Source organism: Ochlerotatus camptorhynchus, unplaced genomic scaffold (genome assembly GCF_037179485.1).
Source record: "Ochlerotatus camptorhynchus isolate MF236.1 unplaced genomic scaffold, CSIRO-AGI_Acam_v1.1 ptg000162l, whole genome shotgun sequence".
Lineage (NCBI taxonomy): Eukaryota > Metazoa > Arthropoda > Insecta > Diptera > Culicidae > Ochlerotatus > Ochlerotatus camptorhynchus.
Window position 1 is genome coordinate 75758 of NW_027040652.1, and position 23975 is coordinate 99732.

A 23975-nucleotide genomic window follows, 5' to 3' on the forward strand; every position below is an offset into this window, starting at 1 on the left:
GACATATCCCGCTCCAACAGTTAAGGATTGTCCTGGCCACGTCCTTACAACTGGTAGGGATAGGAAAAGTATGTTAGTCCAACATTTACTTAAGAGAGATGCAGAGAACTCTACGACCCCTCATAAATGTCTCGGGAATTTAGGAATTATGTTAGTAGGGAAGGTAAGCCATAGGATACACCCAGTCAGTGTTGCTGGCATATGTAGATTTTTTTTATAAATGTTGAAATTGATGTCTGCTGGAATAAAATGAAAATATAACATGGTGAACTCACCATCGTTGTCACGTCCGTAGCTGAATAATAGGAAGGAATTATGATGTGTTGTATATATATTTTTTATTGATAGAGGGGAAAACCCGCGGGAGTGAAAATAATTTAACTACCTCTTCTCCTCTATGTCTTTTTAACTTAAATCATAATCAATTACAAATTCAACTCCCGCTGAGGTGTCTTCAAGGTTCCATCGCGATCGGCAGTAATCTGAAAGATACTAATTATACTGCAGCAAATTTGCTAATATTGGCATACTTCTACAATTGTGTAATTTTCAAACCAACAAAACCAAGTAGATCAATAGACCCTTCAATTGAGACGTCGATCGCTGTCCTTAAATAAGGGTGTTAATTAAACTGTAATGTTCTGTAAAAATAAAATAAAATGGTCAACCGATTTCAAATTCAATTTGGTCGATGTAGTGTTGAACGGTAGATGATATTGAGGAGAAATTATTTAGTTATACTGCATAAAAAATAATAAAAATAATTCCGAGAGATAACATTAGTATTAGCATTAATCAATATCATAATAAACATAATTAAAAAGTATGCAAAAACTAAAATACAGTGTAACCATGCTTGATGTTTTGTTTATGTGGAGTCAATGTGAGAGTGAATGATGGTGATGATTTCAAAATGCTATTTATCAACTTATTTTAACGATGCCGTTGGATTTGACATTAAATAAGGTTTTATGTGATGTGGGGTGGATTGTAATCATGTGCAGAGAAAAAAATCACCTAGAAAAGAAGAAATTTTGCTTATATTAATATGTAAGTTCCTATAGAAAATGATCTAATACGAGATGTAACTTTGGTGCATAAAATTTGAGGTTTGTTATTGAAAAAAAAAAATTGAAAATCCAACATATAAACATATGATTAAAGGCCGTCCTATCAAAAGTCTATCGAAACTAATTTTTATCATTTGTAATTTCTGATAATTATTTTTAACTATTCTTATTCATGCTTATGATACCTACTTAAAACACATTACAAACTAACTAGTATAGTATTTTAAAGATGAGTTTTGGGTAATGTTAGATAAAGTTTAGAATCGATTTACACTCATTTCTATTAATAAGCTTATTCTATAACTAATTGACATTGACATTGACAGGGTTGTTGTTTGGAAGACGAGCATTACTATTGACATTGACATGAATAGAAGTAAATTCGGTAATCTTCCCAGCAGCCCTACCCAACTAACATTTTCAGCTTTGTAAGCCAACTTTTCCAGCGTTGTACTGTAAAGTAGCTGAAAAGAAGCTGCAGATACAGCTGCAAGAAAAAGCTAGCAAAATAGTTTTGGAGAGCGTTTACTCAACTTTCTCACAACCATTATTCAATCCCAAGTAACAATTTCCAGTTGAAGAAACGCTTTCGTTTTGATTTTGTTCAGCTGCATGTAGAATAATAATTGCACAATGTGTTCACCACAACTTTTATAAAACCCTTGTTTACACTGGTTTGGAGAACCTATACAACTGCAACACAAAGGTGTTGTCTAACGTATTCAGTAAAACGTTTACCCAAAATCAATTTCTTGTTGAAGAAACGCTTCCATTGTGATTTTATTCAACTGCATGCTGAATAATAACTGTACAATTTGTTTATTACAACTTCTGAAAAACTCTTGTTTACACTGGTTTGGAGAACCTGTTCAACTACAGCATTATATGTATACGCGGTATAGGAGTAGAATCAACTTTTATATAACGTTTATAGATACATATTTAAACTCAAGCTTTATTATTTTGGTGAAAGCTCTTATACAACGTTTGTAGACACTTCTTGACAGCTGCTTTGAAATTTAGTAGATAGTAAACCTGAGAGGCGTTTGTTGCACTCTTTTATGACTCCTAAATAATCACTATACAGCAAGCGGTGAAAAGCGTTTATAGCACTTTTTAATGACTCCTTAATAACCGTTGTGTAAGTACTCACAATATTCACAGATTAAAAGTAGTTTAACAATTGTCGTGGTGCGCCAAAATAATTGCTTGTACAGTTTTTATTAATTTAATTTATTTGTGCACATTGAAAAAATATGTAATTATGCCATAATTCACATTCTGTGATCATGGAGGAAGTAGTAACAAGCATCTGTTTAATCTTTGATTGATATTCTTTCAATTAATCTCTCTAATCATTAATTGAGAGAATTTATCTAGAAATGTTATCGTTGATTATATGATATATGTCTTAAATTAATGTTTGCATTTATTAATAACACCTATATATAATTTACCTCTACTCCACCAAAGGTTTCTCGAAGCAAGATTCGAACTCATGATCCCGGATTGCCAGCCGCTTCTGTTTCCATCTGCTCTATTCTTGAATACATATTTTGATCATATGAGAGAAGTATATCAAGCTCATCTTGAGTGCCTTCTCTTGCAGTCGAATAATCATTGCCTTATGGTTATATAAACATGCCTATCACTTGTGCTATTTTTAGCAACAAAATTGTGGTTGGTCGAACGTAAACAATCATTTAAGAGTGCTCCAAGCAGCTTTTGAAGCTTTTAACCAAATGGCAATACAACTACATTCTTGTACAACTCTGGAAGCTATTATTCAACGTTTGATCAACTCAGGTGTTGTATAAGAGCTCCCAATTGTTTGTTTTGATGCGTTTATTCCACGTTCTGTATAACTCTTGTGAATCAGTTTAACTAAGGTGCTATAAAAGTTATCGTAGGTCTTATAAAGCATATAGTTAAACCGAACGTAAACAATCATTTAAGAGTGCTCCAAGCAGCTTTTGAAGCTTCTAACCAAAAATGGAATACAACTACATTCTTGTTCAACTCTGGAAGCTATTATTCAACGTTTGATCAACTCAGGTGTTGTATAAGAGCTCCCAATTGTTTGTTTTGATGCGTTTATTCCACGTTCTGTATAACTCTTGTGAATCAGTTTAACTAAGGTGCTATAAAAGTTATCGTAGGTCTTATAAAGCATATAGTTAAACCGAACGTAAACAATCATTTAAGAGTGCTCCAAGCAGCTTTTGAAGCTTCTAACCAAAAATGGAATACAACTACATTCTTGTTCAACTCTGGAAGCTATTATTCAACGTTTGATCAACTCAGATGTTTTATAAGAGCTCCCAATTGTTTGTTTTGATGCGTTTATTCCACGTTCTGTATAGCTCTTGTGAATCAGTTTAACTAAGGTGCTATAAAAGTTATCGTAGGTCTTATAAAGCATATAGTTAAACCGAACGTAAAAAATCATTTAAGAGTGCTCCAACAGCTTTTAAAACTTTTAATCAAATGGCAATACAACTACATTCTTGTTCAACTCTGGAAGCTATTATTCAACGTTTGATCAACTCAGGTGTTTTAAAAGAGCTCTCAATTGTTTGTTGGGATGTGTCAGTCGCACTGAATAACATCAGCCAATAAACGCTAATCTCACTTCTATACACACACTAATCAACTTTCAACTTGTAGTGGCAAAACAAAGCTAACAAAGTGAATATGTTACTCATGTGATGGCTTCTACACAACCAACCACTCTTGTTGAATAACATAAACATCAAAAGTGCTTTTTCAACAACTACACAACCTGTACTCAGCTTATAAACTGTGTTAGAGCAACTTCGGAAGCATTTTCACAGTCAACTAGGTTTATTTTTAGACGTGTGCAGTTTTACAGCTTTTACTCTGCTCTTTTATAACTAGTCGAGAAAAGTGATTCATGTGCACTATTATAAAGCCTCTACTCAGTGATTTTGTTGTAGAAGGGAATGTTGATTTGTTTACATAAGTTCAAAGTGTTGGCGTAGCACAGTTGGTAGTGTCAAGGTTTGCCAATGAGGTCGTCTCGAGTTCAATTCCAGGTTCCGGTGCAGGGTAAATAAATTGGTGATGATTTGTAACTAATTTCGATTAATTTGATTCACAGCAAAATAAACTCAATAAATTCCTTCATATAAAGAAGCGTAAACAGTATTTCACCCGGCTTCAAGAGAAAGCTGTGTAGTGATTATTGGATAACCGGGAAAAGGTTGAATAAGCGCCTTTCAAGTTCACACACAGCTAAACAGCAGGATAACAGCTGTATAGAAGCGTTAAGGGATATGAAATAAGAGCTTCTCCCGACTGTTCCAACAGCCATAAGTAGCTGAGTAAGTTCGCCAGATTTGCTTGTATAGAGGTTGAGTAAAGGTTTCTCCATATCGTATAACGTTTGAATACAGCTTGAGGCTGTATAAATGAAATGAGTAAAGCGTTTACGTTGTGAAAATTGTTAGTTGGTTAGTTAGTTGCGACTGGAACCAAAATCCAACACTTCCGCTCAACAGTGCTCAAACGGCCCCTAATCGGGCCCCGACTAGCCCCCAAAACCCAAACCCATCCGGTAAGAGAAAGACACGGCACCAACCGTCCAAAGTCTACATGGAAATTACTATGGAAAAACCAAACATTCTGCTCATATCCATCCATCAATTCACCGTATCGCTCCGCTTCAAAAACGATAACTGAGTCTGAAGCAAACTCTTTCAGCCACAACTCTGTGTAAGTCCAAATTTCGATAGAATGTAAGCATCAAAAGCTATTAATGATCCAAGCAACTACCACCCCATGATTCAACTGTCCAGCAGGCAACACTGGTGTTTCAGGCGCGTAGAATAGAGTACAAAATCATGGCTACTATGTCACACCGCAGAACACAGTGTCGCCCACAAAACAGCAGCCCCATACTACAAGACTATCAATCCCTATATTCTGCAAAGTTATAGCTGAGAAAATTCTCCACAAGAACAGTTACAGAACTTTTGAACAGTGCAACACGGAAAAGGCCAGAAGGCAATGAACAAGAAGTCCGGATACCCCACCCCACAGCAACCCCCATACAATCCTCCAACGGCCTGCACCAAGCCAGCCTCCCACTAAACGAGTCCAAACCCCGGGAGGCCAATCAGGACCCGACCCGGGGCCGTCCGAACACTGCGGAGCGAAAATGTCAAACCCATCATGCAGAAAGAGCTGTGATCCAAAATCTTAGGCCGACAACATAGTAGAAGCGATTCGAAGCGATTCGATGCGATAGCAATTGGCAAAGCGAAATGCAGTGGCAAGCGAAGCAACCTATGACATAGTGAAAGCGTTTTTGAAAACATTACAGTCGCGCGCGCAGTGCAAAATATTTGTTCAAATTTGTTATTCAGCATGGATTCATCCGATGAGGAATATTTCGCTTCCTCAAGCACGATTAATTTAATAATCAACAACGAAAGAGAGTTTGCAGTTCACCTGATCAATCGAAATAGAAGGCGAGATGGGGAGTTCTTCAGGTTGTACGAAGATCCCCGTAAATATCCAGAGAAGTTTCGGTCTTACACAAGAATGGATATGGACACATTCGATGTGATTTTGAATCTAGTGACAAACAAGATAATAAAAGACTGGACCAACTTTAATCAAGAACCGATTCTACCTTGTGAACGATTGATTGTTACTCTCAGGTATGATTTAAATTGTTTGATTGTTGGAACAACATCATATTCAAATGCACCTTGTATATTTATTTTGCAGGTTCCTTGCAACAGGATCATCTTTTGCTAGCCTCGCATTTTCATTCCGTATGGGTCAATCAACGGTTGCTAGCGTAGTCCGAGAAACGTGCCAAGCACTATGGGAAGTTCTTCAGCCGATTTATATGCCAGTGCCAACTGAGCAAATGTTTCGATCGGTGGCAAATGAGTATTGGACTAAATGGAATTTCCCAAACTGCATCGGCGCTATTGATGGCAAACATATTCGAGTCAGATGTCCAGATAATTCCGGATCAATGTACTAAAACTATAAAGCATATTATTCAAGCGTTGTTGCATTGGTGGAGTACATTGATGTGAACAAGATGTCTGTGATGCGTTCATTTCAAACTCAGCAAATGGTGCATGGCTCTGCAACGGCGTAGAACTTTGAATGTTGTACACATTCGGATCATCCTGGGTTCTGTTGTCCTTGTAGACAAGCTTGTGTACGAGACTTTGCATCTCCATTCGAAATTCCAGTTTTTCTCTTGGCTTCAGCTTTTTCACATGTGGCAGGAGGCTTTTGAAGAATGCTTCATCCTCATCGTCGTCACAAGCACTAGACTTATTAGCCTTTTTTTCCAGTAGTCTCAATTTCCGGGCTTCAATGTCAATCAGCTGCTGTTGAACACCTCGCTTACCAGCTCTGTTTCGTGGTTGTGGGTTCGGATGAGGAATTATTTCAGCTGCAGGAGCGACTTCATATGCATCTGCATTATCGGTTGGCTCTTCAGGTATGGTTTCTGATACGCTTTCGTGGAGGTCCTCATCATCCACATCGTTTTCATTGCCACCACCACCAGCCGAAAGGTTGCTGCCGGACTTGCGTGGTTTTACTTGATCCTTCAAGAAAAGCATCGACTCGAAAAAGGGCCAGGATGTATATGTTCCATAGTTCGATGGTCCTGCGTCACCAGATCTTCCTTCCGGAATCTTCTTCATCTCTTTCGCAAACGAGGTCCGGAGATTTTTCCATCTTTTCTTCACTGCATCCGCTGTAAAGTAAATAAAAACATTATATTAATTATGAAATAAATCACTATTTACACTTACTTGTTGCCTCTCCTCCCAGCTCACAGGAAACTTGTCGCCAAAGCTTATCGACCATCAACCGGTTCCGGTACTGTTTCAATGTTTTGTCCCACAGCGCTTTTCTCGTCAAAACGAGAGCAATCAGATTTTCCGAATCGATTTCGGTGTCCATTTTTCCTCACTAGAATCAGTCCACTTGCGTTCGAAGGCGTCAAAACACAACACGAACAGCTCTGTCGCTTTGCTGAACGCTTTACACCTCTTCGCATCGCTTTCACTATGGCTGGTTTGGGCGATTCCCATAGAACGCTCATAGAGGGTGCTTTCACGCAAGCGCTCCGCTTATTGCCAACGAATCGAATCGCTTCGAATCGCTTCTACTATGTTGTCGGCCTAACAGGGTTTATGTTGTAGCTAATGAACTAACACATCGGAACAAACCTATCATTGATTTCTGCACGGTGAAATCATTGATATTATTGATCTTTTCTGATTTATAGAACGGAAATGGGCGATTACGACGAAGTAGTGCTCTACCTTACATAGCGTATGTGTATGTATATGTTTTTAAATGCTTTCTTAATGGCATAGAAAAGAACCCACTCTCCACTTTTCAATAGGTCCTACCTACACTGATCGATTCTCTTCATCGACTTTCTCATTGGATCGTCAAAGCCGTGTTAAGATATTTCCGGACATTTTCGACACACAGTTCGATGGAAGAAGCAACAACCAGGCATCCAATGCGACAAAGACGTGCGACAGGTAACGTTTCTGTAGCCGAGTTATTTACGAAAGAGAATGTCGATGAAGGGAATCGATCAATGTTGATTGGTCTATTCGAAAAGTGACGCGAACTTTATATTATAGCGAGAGCGAGCAAAACAAACGATGACAATAATAAACCACTGCGCACTCGCTCCGCACCCCAACAACGGAGGTACCTACACGCTTGCTATCAGATGGAAGCCATGCTGTAGCACGCCGTTTGCCACTCACTCATGTGAGCGAGACAGCAGAGAAGCCATCCTTCTGTCTGCACTAAACACACACGTGAGCTCACGTCTGAATGTATTGGTACCATCCGTCACCTTCATCAAGCGTGTGTTGTTTGTATGTTGCCGACTGACGCTCGCATTACGTGACCAAACGACAGTGCTGATGAAGGTACGTGACGTTCACCATCAAGTTTTTCAGTTTAATATTTTCTAAAGATGGCCTACCATAGTCAAAGTGCCGTTCCAAATCAACCAAAGGCAACTGTGAATGAGGAAAACGTCATCGATCAGGTATACCTCCATCCCTGCCTGTACGACAACAACGCCGAAGGATACAAGGACCAAGCCACGCGGGGCAAAGCTTGGGACAGCATCGGGAACCATCTGAACGTTAAAGGTAACAAACTGAACATTAATTATTTCTGCTCTCACATATCTAAACTTGACATTCTCTCTCGCAGGTGAGCAAGCCAAAGAAGCATGGGAAAAGCTGCGGCGCTGCTTTATGAATGCAATCAAACGGCGACGGACCAAACGGATGCACCCGTGGCGGTTCGAGCAGAAGATGGCCTTTCTCTACAATCACATCGATCCGTCGAAAATAATGGCCAAATATGACACGGACGAACAGCAGTACTATTCCGAGACAGACGATAAAAGTTTTATGGAGGAATTGGAAATCTCCAGCCCCAAGGTGTGTGACCGTTTGGTGGGAGAATCGATGATTCCCCTAGATTCGCCCGGCATCAAGCAAGAAGAGAGTTCCGATGGGTCTTACGGCCCAGAGCAGAGTCAAAACAGACCCGTAGTTAGGCCGCTTCGACCGCGATCAATTTCCGGATCTTCGGCTGATGCTAATAACGTTCACCCCGACCAACAGTCCAGACCGATTAGCAATGACCAACCGGAGATTGCCGAGAGTAGCACCCAGAGGAGAAAACGGAACTGTGACGAACCTTGCGATGGACCTCGGGAAGCTGCTAAAAAATGGAGGAAGCAATCTGCCGGCACCCCGGCTGGGAGTTACATTGAGAATGAGGAAGATTTAACGCCAGCCAGCGAAAGAGATGATATCGATATGTTTTTCCTCAGCATGGCGAAGACTACGAAAACCCTGACACCCATCGAGCAAGCTAGAATTAAGCTACAAGTTAGTCAGATAGTTTTAAACGCTCAAATTGCCTCGTTGGAACAATCTTCCCGGGAGTAATGGTAGTGGCGTGGGGTGCTAGACTCATCTGGTGCGCAAGTTCGATCCAAATAAGTTTCATATGGTATTCATGGAGCGTATTCGGTCCATAAAAACTGGCAAACCGTCAGATATTTCGGAATTTGGTGTAAACTCCTAAATCCTGAGAAAGGTTGTTAAATAATGCGAAAAATAAAAGTATCGATAAGAACTCGTTTATTAAATGCTAGAATTGTTAAATGCCGAACCCTAGATTGCATTTATTTGGTTAAACCTACACCCACTGTGCACACTTGATAAAGGTTCAAAACATTATAATATTTGTCATTTATAATCTAACTAAAAGTTTTAAGAATTCATTTGTTAATCGAGTCAGTGCTGAGATTTGCCATTATCATTGACAGTCTTTCGCGTGATATTGACAATATTGTTTTTCACATTTGGTCACTGACAGATTTGGTCCTAAAAAAAACCTTCGTCAAAATATCATTCATTTTTTCGTCAATGACAAAGATTCACCTGGTAACAACAAATGAAATGTCGTGCATTCTGTGTCACATTATTTTTATCCAAGCAGTTCAGAACGTAATTGTTTTCCCAACAAACAATTTGAGTTGATTAACAGATGAAGAGGGCATTTTTTAGCTGAAGAAGCTTATTTTTGTCTCAATAAGCTCTTATTCAGCATTCAATGTTTGTTGGGTTGCTCAAGTCATTTAATTTCGTTAGAAATTTAGTTAATAACAAAATCTAAACATGCTCGTCACTGACAATTGACATGGTTTGCCTTGACGATGACTGCTAGTTCAGATGAGTGACCAAAGCAGAATTGCGAATATCACCGTGTACTGTCAAGATTTTGCAGCACAGATTCGAGTCAGTCGGTTGGCCAAAAACCGGGCGATGAACTCTATACCAACAATTGAAATAGGCGGAACAACCAAACGTAAACAATGGCTTTAAACCCAAATTCCTCATGAATCAAAGCACATCCAAGCAATCTAACACCGTCATCTGCTAGAGCAAACTTCCTCTATCGAATGGCATTGTTAGTTTACGTGAGAGTGTTTTGATTCTCGAGAATTTTGTGTTTAAGGTGTTTCCTTGTAGAGTCCATTTTTCCATCACACCTCGCAATTTCAAGAGCACACAACTCAAGATCTACAAGGTTTATACACCTGCAAATTTCAGACATTGCTTGCTTCTCCGCAGCATAGAACAAGTAGTAGTTTCAGCTACGTGCATTCACAGAAACCTTATTATTTTTATATGTGAAATTGCGAAGTGTAACACGAAAAAGGACGCCACGGGGAATCACCTTAAAGCCATTGTTTACGTTTGGTTGTTCCGCCTATTTCAATTGTTGGCCTAGAACTGTTCTTTTCCCAACAGCTGAGATAACATTGAGACACGGCTGATAGGTCAGTAGCTGGCAGGATAGGGAGAATCCATGCCTGGTTTCCGGATGGGTATCACTTGAGCTCAGCCCTGTCATATTTCTTACTAGAGTGAGACTTTTAAGAACATTTCAATTTCGGGCTTCAAAAAATTATCTAAATTATGAAGCATATTTTGGCAAATTTTAGTGATCTTAAATCCAAGTAAACTTTAAAAATTCCAAAAATTCAAATCAATTTGACGTATAGTATTCCTTGCGGGTAAATCGAAAATCTAACATTGCAACCGTCACTAACAGGTTTTGAACGCTTATTCTTTGTCATTTGGTGAAAATGAAATCTAAACACATCAATCGATAGGAAATAACTCTGCAAATAAGCGACGCCGGTGTAGTGGTAAGCGTGATTTCCTCTCACTTCAAAAGGCCTTGGTTCAATCCTAGCCGGAGCCGTCGGGATTTTCTGAGGCATAAAATCTCTGATCACACCTTCCCTCGGAAGGGAAGTAAAGCCGTTGGTCCATGAGTTGATGGGTCGATAGGTATTTAATTTGAATCCAATGTATTTATTTGAAACCCCTCGGCCATGTAAAGACATTCCCAGGTATTTTCAGCACACAGACCGATAAAAGAAGTTTTTATCAAGTATCTAATACGACAAACACAACAAGAAACGGTTTTGTGCTACAGTTATGAGCATGAGCATGACCGTTCACATACTCTGCTATTGCCAGATCAGCTGTAATTACACAGAGAACCAATAGATGATGCTTGGGACTAGAATTCATCCGCAATGTGTAAAAACTAACGATTTTAAATTGGCTCACCACTTTAGTAGCCTATTGGTCCCAAGCAAACGATTAACGTACCCTATTCTAGTCGAAATTCTAGTACTACGCAATGTTTGTTTTGATTCGCTATGAAAGTTTGACAGATAAAATGAGGGGTTATTGGTTTTTCCTATGTTTCGAGGGGTGAATCGATTAGCTTGGGACCGAAGAGAGTACCAGAGCTGAGCCAAAAAGTTGAGCACGTTATTTCGGGACCTTCTAGTCTTAGAGTTACCTCTATGGTAATACCATAGAGGTAACTCTAAGACTAGAAGGTCCCAAAGAAACGTGCTCAACTTTTTGGCTCAGCTCTGATACTATCTTCGGTCCCAAGCTAATCGATGCACCCCTCGAAACATGGGGAAATCCACGAACCCCTCATTTTATCTGTCAAACTATCATAGAGAATCAAAACAAACATAGTGTAGTACTAGAATTCCGACTAGAATGGGATACGTTAATCGTTTGCTTGGGACCAAAAGGCTAGTCAAGTAGTGGGCCAATTTCAAATCGATAGTTTCGTATTGATTGTTGGTAATACCACAGACAAACAGACATAGCACTCACAATCACATTCATCGCAAATAATGTTTTAGTTGGGAATGTGCTTGCATTTGTCATGGTGGCGCCACTGACGCATTGAGCAAGCCACCACATTTCTAACTTATCAGTGATGCCAGTTCTTTTTCACATCTAGTTAGTCGATGTCAGCTCTTGAAAATGATAAGTGGTCAAGGCATCCGACTGGAGACACATACCAATTCAGACGAATACAAAAAAAAAATTGTTGAATATTACATCAAAACTGCTGCACATTAGTCATTCCGTCCCTAATATTACTGTTATTAAATCATTACACGAGAGTTCAATCATACAGACTGGGTAAGTAATATTCTCATCGTTAAGCGAGGCCCAGTCGGTTCTGAATCGTTTCGTATTTGCCTGGATCCGATTCCGTTGAACAAGGCACTTAAGCGACCGAACCTTCAATTTGTGACTCTGGATGAGATTCTTCCCGAATTAGGCCAGGCAAAAGTCTTCTCGACGGTCGACGCGAAGAAGGGTTTTTGGCATGTTGCGCTGGATGAGCCAAGTAGCAACGTGAAAGACTTCCATCCTGGGCGGCTGCTCGCTTTTGCCTTGACCTGGGCCCAGGTCAGATTCCTATCGACTTGCTTAATTTCCTTATTGAGGCTCCGCCGCCATGAGCCTCTGGGTCTGCCTCTGCTGCGATGACCTGCCGGATTCCAATCCATCGCTTGCTTGCAGATTTCGTTTCCGCCCCGTCGAAGTGTGTGGCCAACCCACCTCCACTTTCGCTCTCGAATTTCTTTTGCTATCGGCTTCTGATGACATCGACGATGGAGCTCGGCATTCGAGATCCAGTTGTGAGGCCACCAGGCACGAATTATAAACCGCAGGCATCGGTTGATGAAGACCTCCAGCTTTTGAGTGTTCTCCGCTGATACACACCACGTTTCGCTGGCGTATAACAACACAGATTTCACGTCCGAGTTGAAAATTCGGATTTTGGTGCGTTGACTTATCTGGTTGGATCTCCATACGTTTCGTAAACTCGCAAAGGCAGCCCTAGCCTTCTTGATTCGTGCACCTATGTCGCTCTTGGTCCCGCCGTCCGACGCTATTTGACTGCCAAGATATTGGAAACTTTCGACCTTTTTTTTATCTAGTTCGTTTATTTGGAAGGCTCAATCGCGTTAGCTTTACGGAGCCGATAATTCATTGTTCACTGTGTGTAACAAAATTCACTTAATTCTATGTCTAGTAGGAGTTGGGCCGATTACTCGCGGCTTACTCGAGGTTAGAAGGGTACATTTTCGAAGGATAGGATCAGGGGAGGAGCTTGGGGTAGGGTTTCGTTGTCTCATCAGAGCGTTGTCGCCAGTATGAACGGTAGTGCTGTTCTAGCTTCGTCCGGAGTTCGACCGGCTATGGTGGGTGACCAGTGGGCGACGATGAGACTCATCGAGACGGGGGGACAAGACAAACAAAAACTAATAAAGAGAGACAAAAGACAAAAGGAATTAAATTCTTATACTAGACATTTGAAGAAAAACATAAACGGACTGCATATAGCAGAGATCACGGGTTGCCAACACGTCTCTGATAGGAACATAGGGTTGTCTTCCTTGGGCCTCGAGGGTATTCAAAAGTCGCTCTCTGGCGGCGTCCACTATGGGAAATACATAGGTGCCACAGTCGGAAGAAGTGTTAGTTTGTTTACATAAATGAACCATGCCCATTTTGTTATGGCATGTTTGCTATAAGAAATGCGCCTCGTGTTTATTAGCGAATTTCACATCAAAGATTGATTAATTGAGTAGGAAATCAGTTTGGCACGGCATTTGTGACCAGCATACACCTTCCGGTAGTATGAAACAGGTCAAAAACTGTTCAAATCCGCAGATAAAAATTTTTGTTTTGAATTTCTGTATAGCAAAATAGTGAACTTTTCGTGAACATTAACGGCGAAGAACTCACCAACACTGGGAGACTGTGAGTTCCTGCCCACCTGTCATTTACCATCGTGGGCGGCGTCATTATCCGTACATTGCCAAACTGCGTGTTCGATGTCATCGTAACCGTTTCCACACCGACAGATGTTGCTGTCCACGAGGTTTATTCTATTGAGATGAGCATCTAGCGAGTAGTGGTTGGACATAAGTCTACTCATCACGCGAATGAAGTCACGACTTAAGCCCAAGCCTTTAAACCACGCTCTCGAAGAAACATTAGGAATAATTGAATGTAACCACCGTCCAAGATTTCCAGTGTCCCAATCGGTTTGCCAACTCGAAAAGATACTCTGACGCACTAAATGGTAAAATTCATCGTGTGAAATTTGCCTGTCATAAAATTCGCCTTCCTGCGCGCCCACCTTTGCGAGAGAGTCCGCCTTCTCATTGCCTGGGATTGAGCAATGTGAGGGGACCCATACAAAGGTAATCATATATGATCTTTCGACCAGCACACACATCTGCTCCCTTACCTTTGAAAGGAAATAAGATGAGTGCCTACCTTGTTTCATCGACCGAATAGCCTCAATCGAACTGAGACTATCCGAGAAGATGAAGTAATGGTCTGTGGGCATATTGGAAATCATCCCCAATTCGAAGTTGATTGCTGCCAGCTCAGCAACAAAAACGGAACAAGGTTCCTGAAGTTTGCGGAAGGCGCTAGAGTTTTCATTGAAGACACCGAAGCCAGTGGATCCATTGAGACGGGACCCGTCTGTAAAATATCTTTTCATGCAATTGACTTGTTGGTACTTTTCAGTAAAAATACGCGGAATAATAATAGGTCGAAGTTGATCGGGAATCCCATGAGTTGCTTGTTTCATGGTCAGATCATATTCAATTGAGGAACTGCGATTGGTGAAGTGAACACGGTCTGGAGTATAACAAGGAAGACACATATCCGACGATATGTAGTGGTGGTAGATTCTCATAAATCGAGATTGTGTGTTCAGCCCAAGAATTTCTTCAAAATTAGCAATTATAAGTGTGTTCGTCACTCCGCATTTGATTAGTATTCTGAGAGAGAGCTCCCAGAAACGGTTCTGGAGGGGTGTTACTCCTGCCAGAACCTCGAGACTCATGTTATGCGTTGAGTGCATACAGCCTAGAGCAATACGCAGACAACGATATTGAATTCGTTCCAATTTTATTAGGTGACTTTTTCTTGCCGAGAGAAAGCAGAAAGAGCCGTACTCTAGAACAGAGAGAATAGTTGTTTTATAAAGCGTTATGAGGTCTCCCGGATGAGCACCCCACCATGTGCCGCAAATTGAACGGAGAAAGTTGATCCTCTGCTGACATTTTTGCTTCAAATACGTAATATGGGCATTCCAAGTGCACTTTGAATCAAACCAGACCCCAAGAAAGACAATGGTTGGGTAATGTTTCTGCCCAAAAGATTAAGCTGCATTTGGGCTGGGTACCGCTTTCGAGTAAACACTACCAGTTCAGTTTTCTGCGGCGAGAATTCGATCCCTTGATTCATAGCCCAAGAAGACAAGTTATCTAAGGAATTTTGCAATGGTCCTTGCAAGTCCACGGCATGTGGACCTCTTACGGAAACCACACCGTCATCTGCAAGTTGTCTTAGCGTGTATTGTTCTGCCACACAGTTGTCGATATCTTTGACATAAAAGTTATAAAGAAGAGGGCTGAGACATGAGCCTTGGGGCAGGCCCATGTAGCTAATTCTGGAAGTTGTCAGTTGTCCAAGGGAAAAGTTCATTTGCTTTTCTGACAACAAATTGTACAAGAAATTATTTAAAATTCCAGAAAGTCCACATCTGTGCAGATTGTCTGACAGAATTTCAATGGAAACTGAATCAAAAGCCCCCTTAATGTCCAAGAATACTGAAGCCAATTGCTCCTTGTGCGCAAAGGCCAGTTGAATAACTGTGGAAAGCAGCGCTAGACAATCGTTTGTTCCTTTGCTCTTGCGGAACCCAAACTGTGTATTTGATAGCAAGTTATTTGATTCGACCCACTGATCGAGTCTCCGAAGGATCATTTTCTCCAACAATTTCCTAATGCACGAAAGCATAGCAATCGGACGGTATGAGTTATGGTCAGACGCTGATTTGCCAGGTTTTTTAATGGCTATTACTTTGACCTGTCTCCATTCAGGCGGTACAATGTTGTTTTCTAGCAAGGAATTGAATAAATCTAGCAAGCGTCTTTTAGCGATATCTGGGAGATTTTTCAGAAGATTGAATTTAATCATATCGCTTCCCGGTGAGGAGTTGTTCGATGAAAGAAGAGCCATAGAGAAATCCAGCATTGAGAATGGTCTATCCAGAGAGCCGCCGCTAGGAGACGCTTCTCGAAGAATATTTTGTGCTGGAACTGAGTCCGGACAGACCTTTTTAGCGAAATCGAATATCCATCGGTTGGAGTATTCTTCACTCTCATTGAAAGATGAGCGGTTACGCATGTTCCGAGCCACCCTCCACAAGGTGTTCATTGAGGTTTCTCGTGAGAGTCCCTCGACGAAATTGCGCCAATAACCACGTTTCTTTTCTTTGACTAATTGTTTCAGCTTTGTCTCAAGCTTTGAATATTCCTCGAAGTATGTGGAGGTTTTGTGTCTACGAAAAGCTTTGAAAGTATCAGATTTTTCTATATACAATTTTGTGCATTCTTCATCCCATCCAGGTGTGGCTGGTCTCCTTTTAAAGGGTGCACTTGGAACTTTTCTTTTTTGTGCTTCCAGTGAGCTTTTGTAAATCAAATCGGCTAGGAATCGATATTCTTCCAATGGTGGAAGCGCATCTATTGATTCGACACCCATTGTCACCGCCGTTGCATATTTCTGCCAGTCGATGTTCCTTGTAAGATCAAATGGAACCCGAGATGGTTCTGCAGAGTGAGGGCCACACTTTATTGAAATGATGATTGGCAAATGATCGCTACCATGGGGATCATTGATAACCTTCCACTGACAATCCAATGATAGCGATCTTGAACACAAAGATAGGTCGAGTCGGCTTTCTCGAGCCGGAGGTTTTGCTATACGTGTCGCTTCACCAGTGTTCAAAATAGTCAAATTGAAATCGTCACATAAATCGTAAAAAATAGCCGCTCTATTGTCGTCATATAGATCACCCCACCCAGTACCATGGGAGTTCATATCACCCAGAATTAATACTGGGGATGGAAGAATCGAAACTAGATTCCAGAGTTGACTACGGCTAATGGAGGTTCTTGGTGGAACGTATACTGAAGCTATGCAAAGATCTTTGTTCTTCACATTTATTTGGCAAGCGACGATTTCGACGCCTGATAGAGCAGGAAGGGAAATTTTGTAGAAAGGGTAGCACTTTTTGATCCCTAAAAGTACTCCTCCATAAGAATCGTCTCTATCCAGGCGTATAACGTTAAAATCGTGGAAGTTGAGTTCTTTATCGGAAGAAAGCCATGTTTCACAGAGAGCAAATATATCACAATCAGAATTGTGAAGTAAAAATTTGAACGAGTCTAGTTTAGGCACTAGACTACGGCAGTTCCACTGTAGCACCGTGATCATATCTTCAACCTCGTTCGACGAATTATCCATCGAAAGATATGATTGATGCAAGGAGGAGCCATGAAACAGTCAATTGCTTAAGATATGATTCTAACGTTGGAAGCAAGGCAGAAACTAATTTTCTAAGAGGGTCTTGTATGTTGAACATATTTAATATGAATTCCACAATGTCCGAAAAAGCTAGCAAACCGCGTTCGGACTTGCATTTCTTTTGAGAAGTTTGAGGAGCAGCTTTTTTATTTTTTTTATCTTTGTTGGGCAATGGCGGAAAATTCTTGCTGCATCCAGGGATTGGATCAACAGGAGCCTTCGGTTTTGTTTTTTCATCCCCATTACCCTGGAAATTTGGCAATCGTCTGGAGGTGACTTTAGTTTTCTTACGGCGCACTTTCGGGGAGGGGCATTTTCTTTTTGAGGAACCGTCCATTTTTGAAGGTGCGTGTACCACCGTAGAATCACCTTCATCGGATGAGTCAGAGTCCGATTCTTCAACTGACAAAACCGAAAATTGGTTTGCATCTTGGACGGCTGATGCAGCCTTCAACATTTGAGCATATGTCTGCTTGGAGCGTCCAGAGATTGAACGCTGCACTTTATCGGAGTGCTGTTTGTACATCGGGCACTCCTGCAAGGGGTGAGGATTCTCGCCACAGTAAGCGCATTTTACTGATTCTTTGTGGCAAGAATCCTCTTTGTGGTTTTCACCACATTTGCCACAACGAGTTTTGTTGCCGCAATGGCTGGCCGAGTGTCCCAGCCTTTTGCAGTTGGTACAATTATATACCCTCTGTACAAACAGTCGCACCGGAAAAAAAGCACCATCAATTTTAACAAAGTTTGGGAGAACTGAACCTGCGAAAGTCACCCGGAACGAGTCTGAATGTTTATAAACTTTTTTACCGTCTAGGAAAGATGCTGAATGCAGTTGCCTTACATCCAGTATCTTCACTAGCGCGGTAGCGAATGTCGAGTTTTTAAAAGTTCCCGAGGCATGTTTCAAGCCCTCGACAGTCAGACTCGCGTCGGAGACCACGCCTTCTATCTCCACATCTCGAGAAGGGATGTAGATGTTATACTCAACACTAAAAAGCTCGTGTTCAGCAATTTTATTTGCCACATCATAAGTCGGTGCTTCTACACGCAGTTTGTTGAATCTTTCTTTGTGTACCAAGATTCCCGGATACTTACGCAGCAAATCTCTCGTTATGTCGAGAGTTTTCAAAGGTTTATTTTTGGGCCGAAAAAAGACAACGCATGGTCCTTTCGAAGACGGTTCATAGTATCTGGTTCGCATAACGTAGGCATCGGAAGATGCCATAAGTGTTGCGCAAAAGCGGTGCGCAACCACTTAAGAAGGAAAAAAATTAAAACCTTCACTAATTAATTAATTTTAATTACTAGTAATTAAATTTTTTGCCCGACGTACAAACAAATCAAAAAGAAAAGAAAAAATCGAAACAAAAAAAAAACTTATATCTACTTGCAAAAATTTGTCTCACTATGACCCATACTCCCCTACCAGGGGTGAGAGACAGAGTCACGCGCCACGAGGCAAAATTAAACTACAATAGGGAGGCAATGGACTTGACCGGGACGTTGTTAACCGACTGAGTGTTCAACTAGGAATGAACTTTCGACCTTCTCCACTGCTTGCCCCGCTACCATAAAGTTGGAAGGGTTGCCCGTGTTGATATCCAACGATTTGGTCTTGTTGACGTTGATGGTGAGACCCGCCGCAGAAGAGCGTTCGGCTAGGTCATTGAGCTTACTCTGCATATCAGAGTGCCGTTGTGCTAGTAGAGCAACATCATCAGCCAAATCGAAGTCGTTGAGATGCTCCATGGTGATAGGCTGCCAAAGCAGCCCACGGTTCGGTACACGGTCAATTGCACCTACCACGATCTCGTCGATTACGATGAGAAACAGTAGCGGTGATATTATACATCCTTGTCTCACACCAGCGACTACCCGGATAGGGTCGGACAAGGCTCCGTTATGCAGAACTCTACACGTGAAAGCCTCATACTGCGCTTCGATGAGGTGGACGATTTTATCCGGGACTCCCTTGCGTATCAGGGCGCCCCACAGATTCTCGTGATTGAGACGGTCGAAAGCTTTTTCGTAGTCAATGAATACCAAATAAAGGGACTCTTGGAATTCATTGACCTACTCCAGGATGATGCAGAGCGTGACAATATGGTCCACACAAGATCTTGCGGCGCGGAATCCTGCCTGCTGCCGTCGGAGAGTCGCGTCGATCTTCTCCTGTATCCGATTCAGGATAACTTTGCACAGAACTTTGAGAACAATACGCAGCTCTTCAAGACCACAATCGGAATTTCGAGAGGCTTATGGAACGTCTGAAAATTAACAATATAAAGCTTAATAAGTCAAAACTATGTAAAAGTTCTGTAAAATTTTACGGCCACATTCTGTCGGAGCAAGGTTTACAGTCTGACGAATCTAAAGTTTCGTCGATTCGTCACTATCCGGTACCTTCAAACAGGGCTGAACTCAATCGATTCATTGGAATGGTGACGTATCTCAGTAGATTCATCCCTAACTTAAACGTCCACTTCACAAATCTCCGCAAGCTAATCTCAGACAAAGTACTTCACCATGAATATCATTGATTGATACATATTACATTAATACATCTACATTTAGAAAGGGCACTAATAAGTCATGCATTACCTTGTTCAAAAACTTATTTCCAGCAAAAGAAAAAGCACAATTAACAAACAAAACAAATCCCTAAAAATAAGTCTTTGCTTCTGTGAATTTTTACCTACGGATCCGTATTTCTGCAGAATTCAATCAATTCTATAGATCTACGGAAAATTTCGTAGAACCGACATCTCTGAATTCCATCTGTTTTGTTTTTATTCAACACAGCTGACGCGTTGACAGAACAAGGGAAAAGCAAGTAGTGAAAAAATTGCATGAAAGAGGGATGCTGCGGTTGCAAGTGCTAGTGGGCATGCGAAATACGCTTGACGATATTTTTGAAGAATTTTCTTCGAAGAGTTATGTCTGTTTGTCTGTGGTAATACTAACACCGGCCAAGAAAGGAATGGGTAGGAATTTGTTGACGCTTTGAAGGAAGCCGAGGAGTCCTCTGCCCTTCCACGAAGAATCACTGGGATGGAGGGTAAGAGGGTTAGGTTTGCAGCAGGATTCGTTTTGGTAAACTATAAACTGAATTGATGTCAAAACGATCATATAACGCGAAGCATAGGATTGAACCTACGGTCAGAATTCTGCTCAGTAAGAAAAAACGATTGCCACTAGGCAAACGAGCTCCTTTTAATTCATCGAGTTGCTGTTATTACCATGTAGTCACATTACCAAATAAAACGATTGACGAATCTTGAATGTGGATGGGCCTCAGATTAGACTCATGATGTACTCTGCTCAGAAAGCAAAAACGGTTGCTCTAAGGCTATCGAGCCCCTTATATCACATCATTTCGTTACTCGAATCAACGTGCACTGCCCACACGAAGGGAGGCCCGATGACGAGGAAGAAGCGTTCTATGCGCAAATGGAGCAGGTGTACGACGGCTGTTCGCAACGGGACGTCAAAATCTTCATCGACGACATGAACGCTCAGATAGGCAATCGGGCCAAACAGCCTGCATGCCGTATCGAATGACAACGGCCAATGATGCGTGAACTTTGCAGCCCCCCGTGGTATGGTAGTCCGAAGTACCTTTTTTCCCCGCAATGATATCTACAAAGCCACCTGGAGATCACCTGAAAACCAAATCGATCACGTTCTAATTGACAGGAAATTCTTCTCCGACATTATCAACGTCCGCAAGTACCGCAATGCGAACATAGATTCGGACTACTATCAACAATCAATACGAAACTAACGATTTAAAATTGGCTCACTACTTGACTAGCCTATTGGTCCCAAGCAAATCGACTAATGTACCCCATTCTAGTCGAAATTCTAGTACTACACTATGTTTGTTTTGATTCGCTATGAAAGTTAGACAGATAGAGTGAGGGGCTCGTGGATTTTCCTATGTTTCGAGGGGTACATCGATTAATTTGGGACCGAAGATAGAACCAGAGCTGAGCCAAAAAGTTGAGCACGTTTCTTCGGGACCTTCTGGTCTTAGAGTTACCTCTATGCTACTATTTAGTTTCAGTATGCATGCGCTCAAAACTCTCGACGGTGTATAACACCCGTCGAAGTCGAACGCCGCGAACCAACGGGACGCCGGAGTTGCCATAATTACGCGCAGCAGCTAGAAGCTGCACTACCCACGGAAGAGCAACTTGGCGCAGCTTCTCTTGAAGATGGCTGGAGAGACATACGTTCCACCATAGGTAGTACCACAAACGAAGGGACAGACGGAGCAGCTCGAAAACTTTGGTGACGAACCTGCTATTGCAATTTTTTAGTGTACCACATGGCAACACCACTACTGGATTGTACCACATGTCAACACTAAATGTACTAGAATGTTTAGGTTCTATCTCTTTCACTCTACTCAAAACTGAAATGCATAAAAAAATGACAAAATGATACACAAGTTTGCACACTTTCAAAGATCATTGCACACAAAATCAACTAGGGGAAATGACGGCTTCCCAGACAACCAGAATGCACGTATATTCAAAGTTGTTTTCGTGATGTACAAACATATATACTAGAGTCGGTGTATAATGAGTCACGCCAAGAGTGAAGCCAAGTCTACCTATTGAACTGTCAAACCGGCTACCTATCGTGCAAAGTAAATAAACATTACGATGCTATGAAAGGTCCGTGAAAGGTATTGCAATAAAATATAAAATATAATCGAAGAAATGATAATAAACACGCAGTGAGTGTTAAATTGTCATGGGATACGCTCGGTAATAATAAGTAATGATAATTTCTACTATTTTTTGTCAAGATAATTTGACAAAATCACTGATATAATGATTTACTACAGCCGCAATATTTTTTCTCTCGCTAGAAGTCATTTGAAGTTGTTGTAGAAGTCCTCTGTTGCCAAGTGAAAAGAATGGGAATCGTTCGAAAACCGTGATGCGAGTTCAACTGTTTTTCTCTTGGCGTGACTCATTATACACCGACTCTAATATATACAAACAAACAAATCGTATAGAATGCAAAGAAATGGCTTATACGTACAAAAGTGGAGGCCATATACATGTAACTTTTTATATAATTTTAAATGGGTTGATTTAACATCATATACGATTTAATCTGTAATAACACATTCACTTTGAAAAGTCATACGATGTAATCCGATTTGATTTGTGATACAGTACGACGAAATTTGCATTCTATACGATTTAACTTAAACATAATGCGATGCATGCCGTTCTTATTAGCGATGTTGACTTCAACTGTAGCAATTTACGATACTGTCTGCACATTGTTATACGACTTCTGGTTGCCTGGGTTCGGCATGACAGACTATTTTCGGCAACCCAAATTGAAACACTATTTTCACTGGATTTTCTTACGAAAACACTTCGCTGAATGCATGCAAACGATTCTTTATGCTTTCAGCTTCAATTTGACTATATTTTTACCACTGAGAAAAAGCAATCTAGCAAGGTTTTCTTGAAATGAAATACACGCACTACAAATTGTAGCTGATTTCGAGCTGCCGATAATAGAACAGCAGATTTACATGCAGTTCAAATGGAACGGTTGCCGAAGAAAAACTGGTTGCCGACAATACTCGCTCTCACTAGAGAAGATTGGAGCTTTGTAAAAGCGTTTCAAAACAGTTTTTGACAATTCTTTCGACTGAAATTGTTAGAGCAGCTGGCAGCAAAAGATTGTAAACAAACCAATACTGCATATGTGTGCGTTCCATAGAGAAAAAGGTTATAGAAAGAAGGTCGCTGCTTAGGTTGCCGAGAATACGTAAATTTCCCTATGTTAAAATCAAAACAAAAATACTAGCCTATCTGGTGGATGGATGATGGCACAAGCTTTTAAGAAAATTCTATTACAGTGAACCACAGTGATTTCTTCGCCAGTTAGTCGTCTGTCACTTCGTTTGTGGGTAGTACCAACAATCAATACGAAACTAACGATTTTAAATTGGCTCACCACTTTAGTAGCCTATTGGTCCCAAGCAAACGATTATCGTACCCTATTCTAGTCGAAATTCTAGTACTACGCAATGTTTGTTTTGATTCGCTATGAAATTTGACAGATAAAATGAGGGGTTATTGGTTTTTCCTATGTTTCGAGGGGTGATTCGACAAGCTTGGGACCGAAGATAGTACCAGATGTGAGCCAAAAAGTTGAGCACGTTATTTCGGGACCTTCTTGTCTTAGAGTTACCTCTATGATAGTACCAACAATCAATACGAAACTAACGATTTTAAATTGGCTCACTACTTGAATAGCCTACAGGTCCCAAGCAAACGATTAACGTATCCCATTCTAGTCGAAATTCTAGTACTACAAAATCTTTGTTTTGATTCGATATGAAAGTTTGACAGATAAAATGAGGGGTTATTGGTTTTTCTTATGTTTCGAGGGGTGAATCGATTAGCTTGGGACCGAAGAGAGTACCAGCATAGAGGTAACTCTAAGACTAGAAGGTCCCGAAATAACGTGCTCAACTTTTTGGCTCAGCTTTGTTACTCTCTTCGGTCAATAC

The 23975-nt window shown here is 41.0% G+C and overlaps 2 protein-coding genes across 2 annotated transcripts; one reads left to right on the forward strand and one right to left on the reverse strand.

Annotated features, from left to right (window-relative positions):
- Positions 1–6135: 6135 nt before the first annotated feature.
- Positions 6136–7031, reverse strand: LOC135701461 (uncharacterized; the record flags this gene model as incomplete). The annotated part of the gene is made up of 2 exons (XM_065222270.1): positions 6881–7031; positions 6136–6822 (listed from the first exon to the last, which is right to left on the reverse strand). Coding segments are annotated over exons 1-2 (838 nt in total), but the record flags the coding sequence as incomplete, so codon positions are not given.
- Positions 7032–8073: 1042 nt separating this feature from the next.
- Positions 8074–9194, forward strand: LOC135701432 (uncharacterized). Its single transcript, XM_065222226.1, has 2 exons — positions 8074–8254; positions 8319–9194. Exons 1-2 carry the CDS (start codon positions 8074–8076, stop codon positions 9065–9067), a joined length of 930 nt encoding a protein of 309 aa, XP_065078298.1. The 3' UTR covers positions 9068–9194.
- Positions 9195–23975: the final 14781 nt, after the last annotated feature.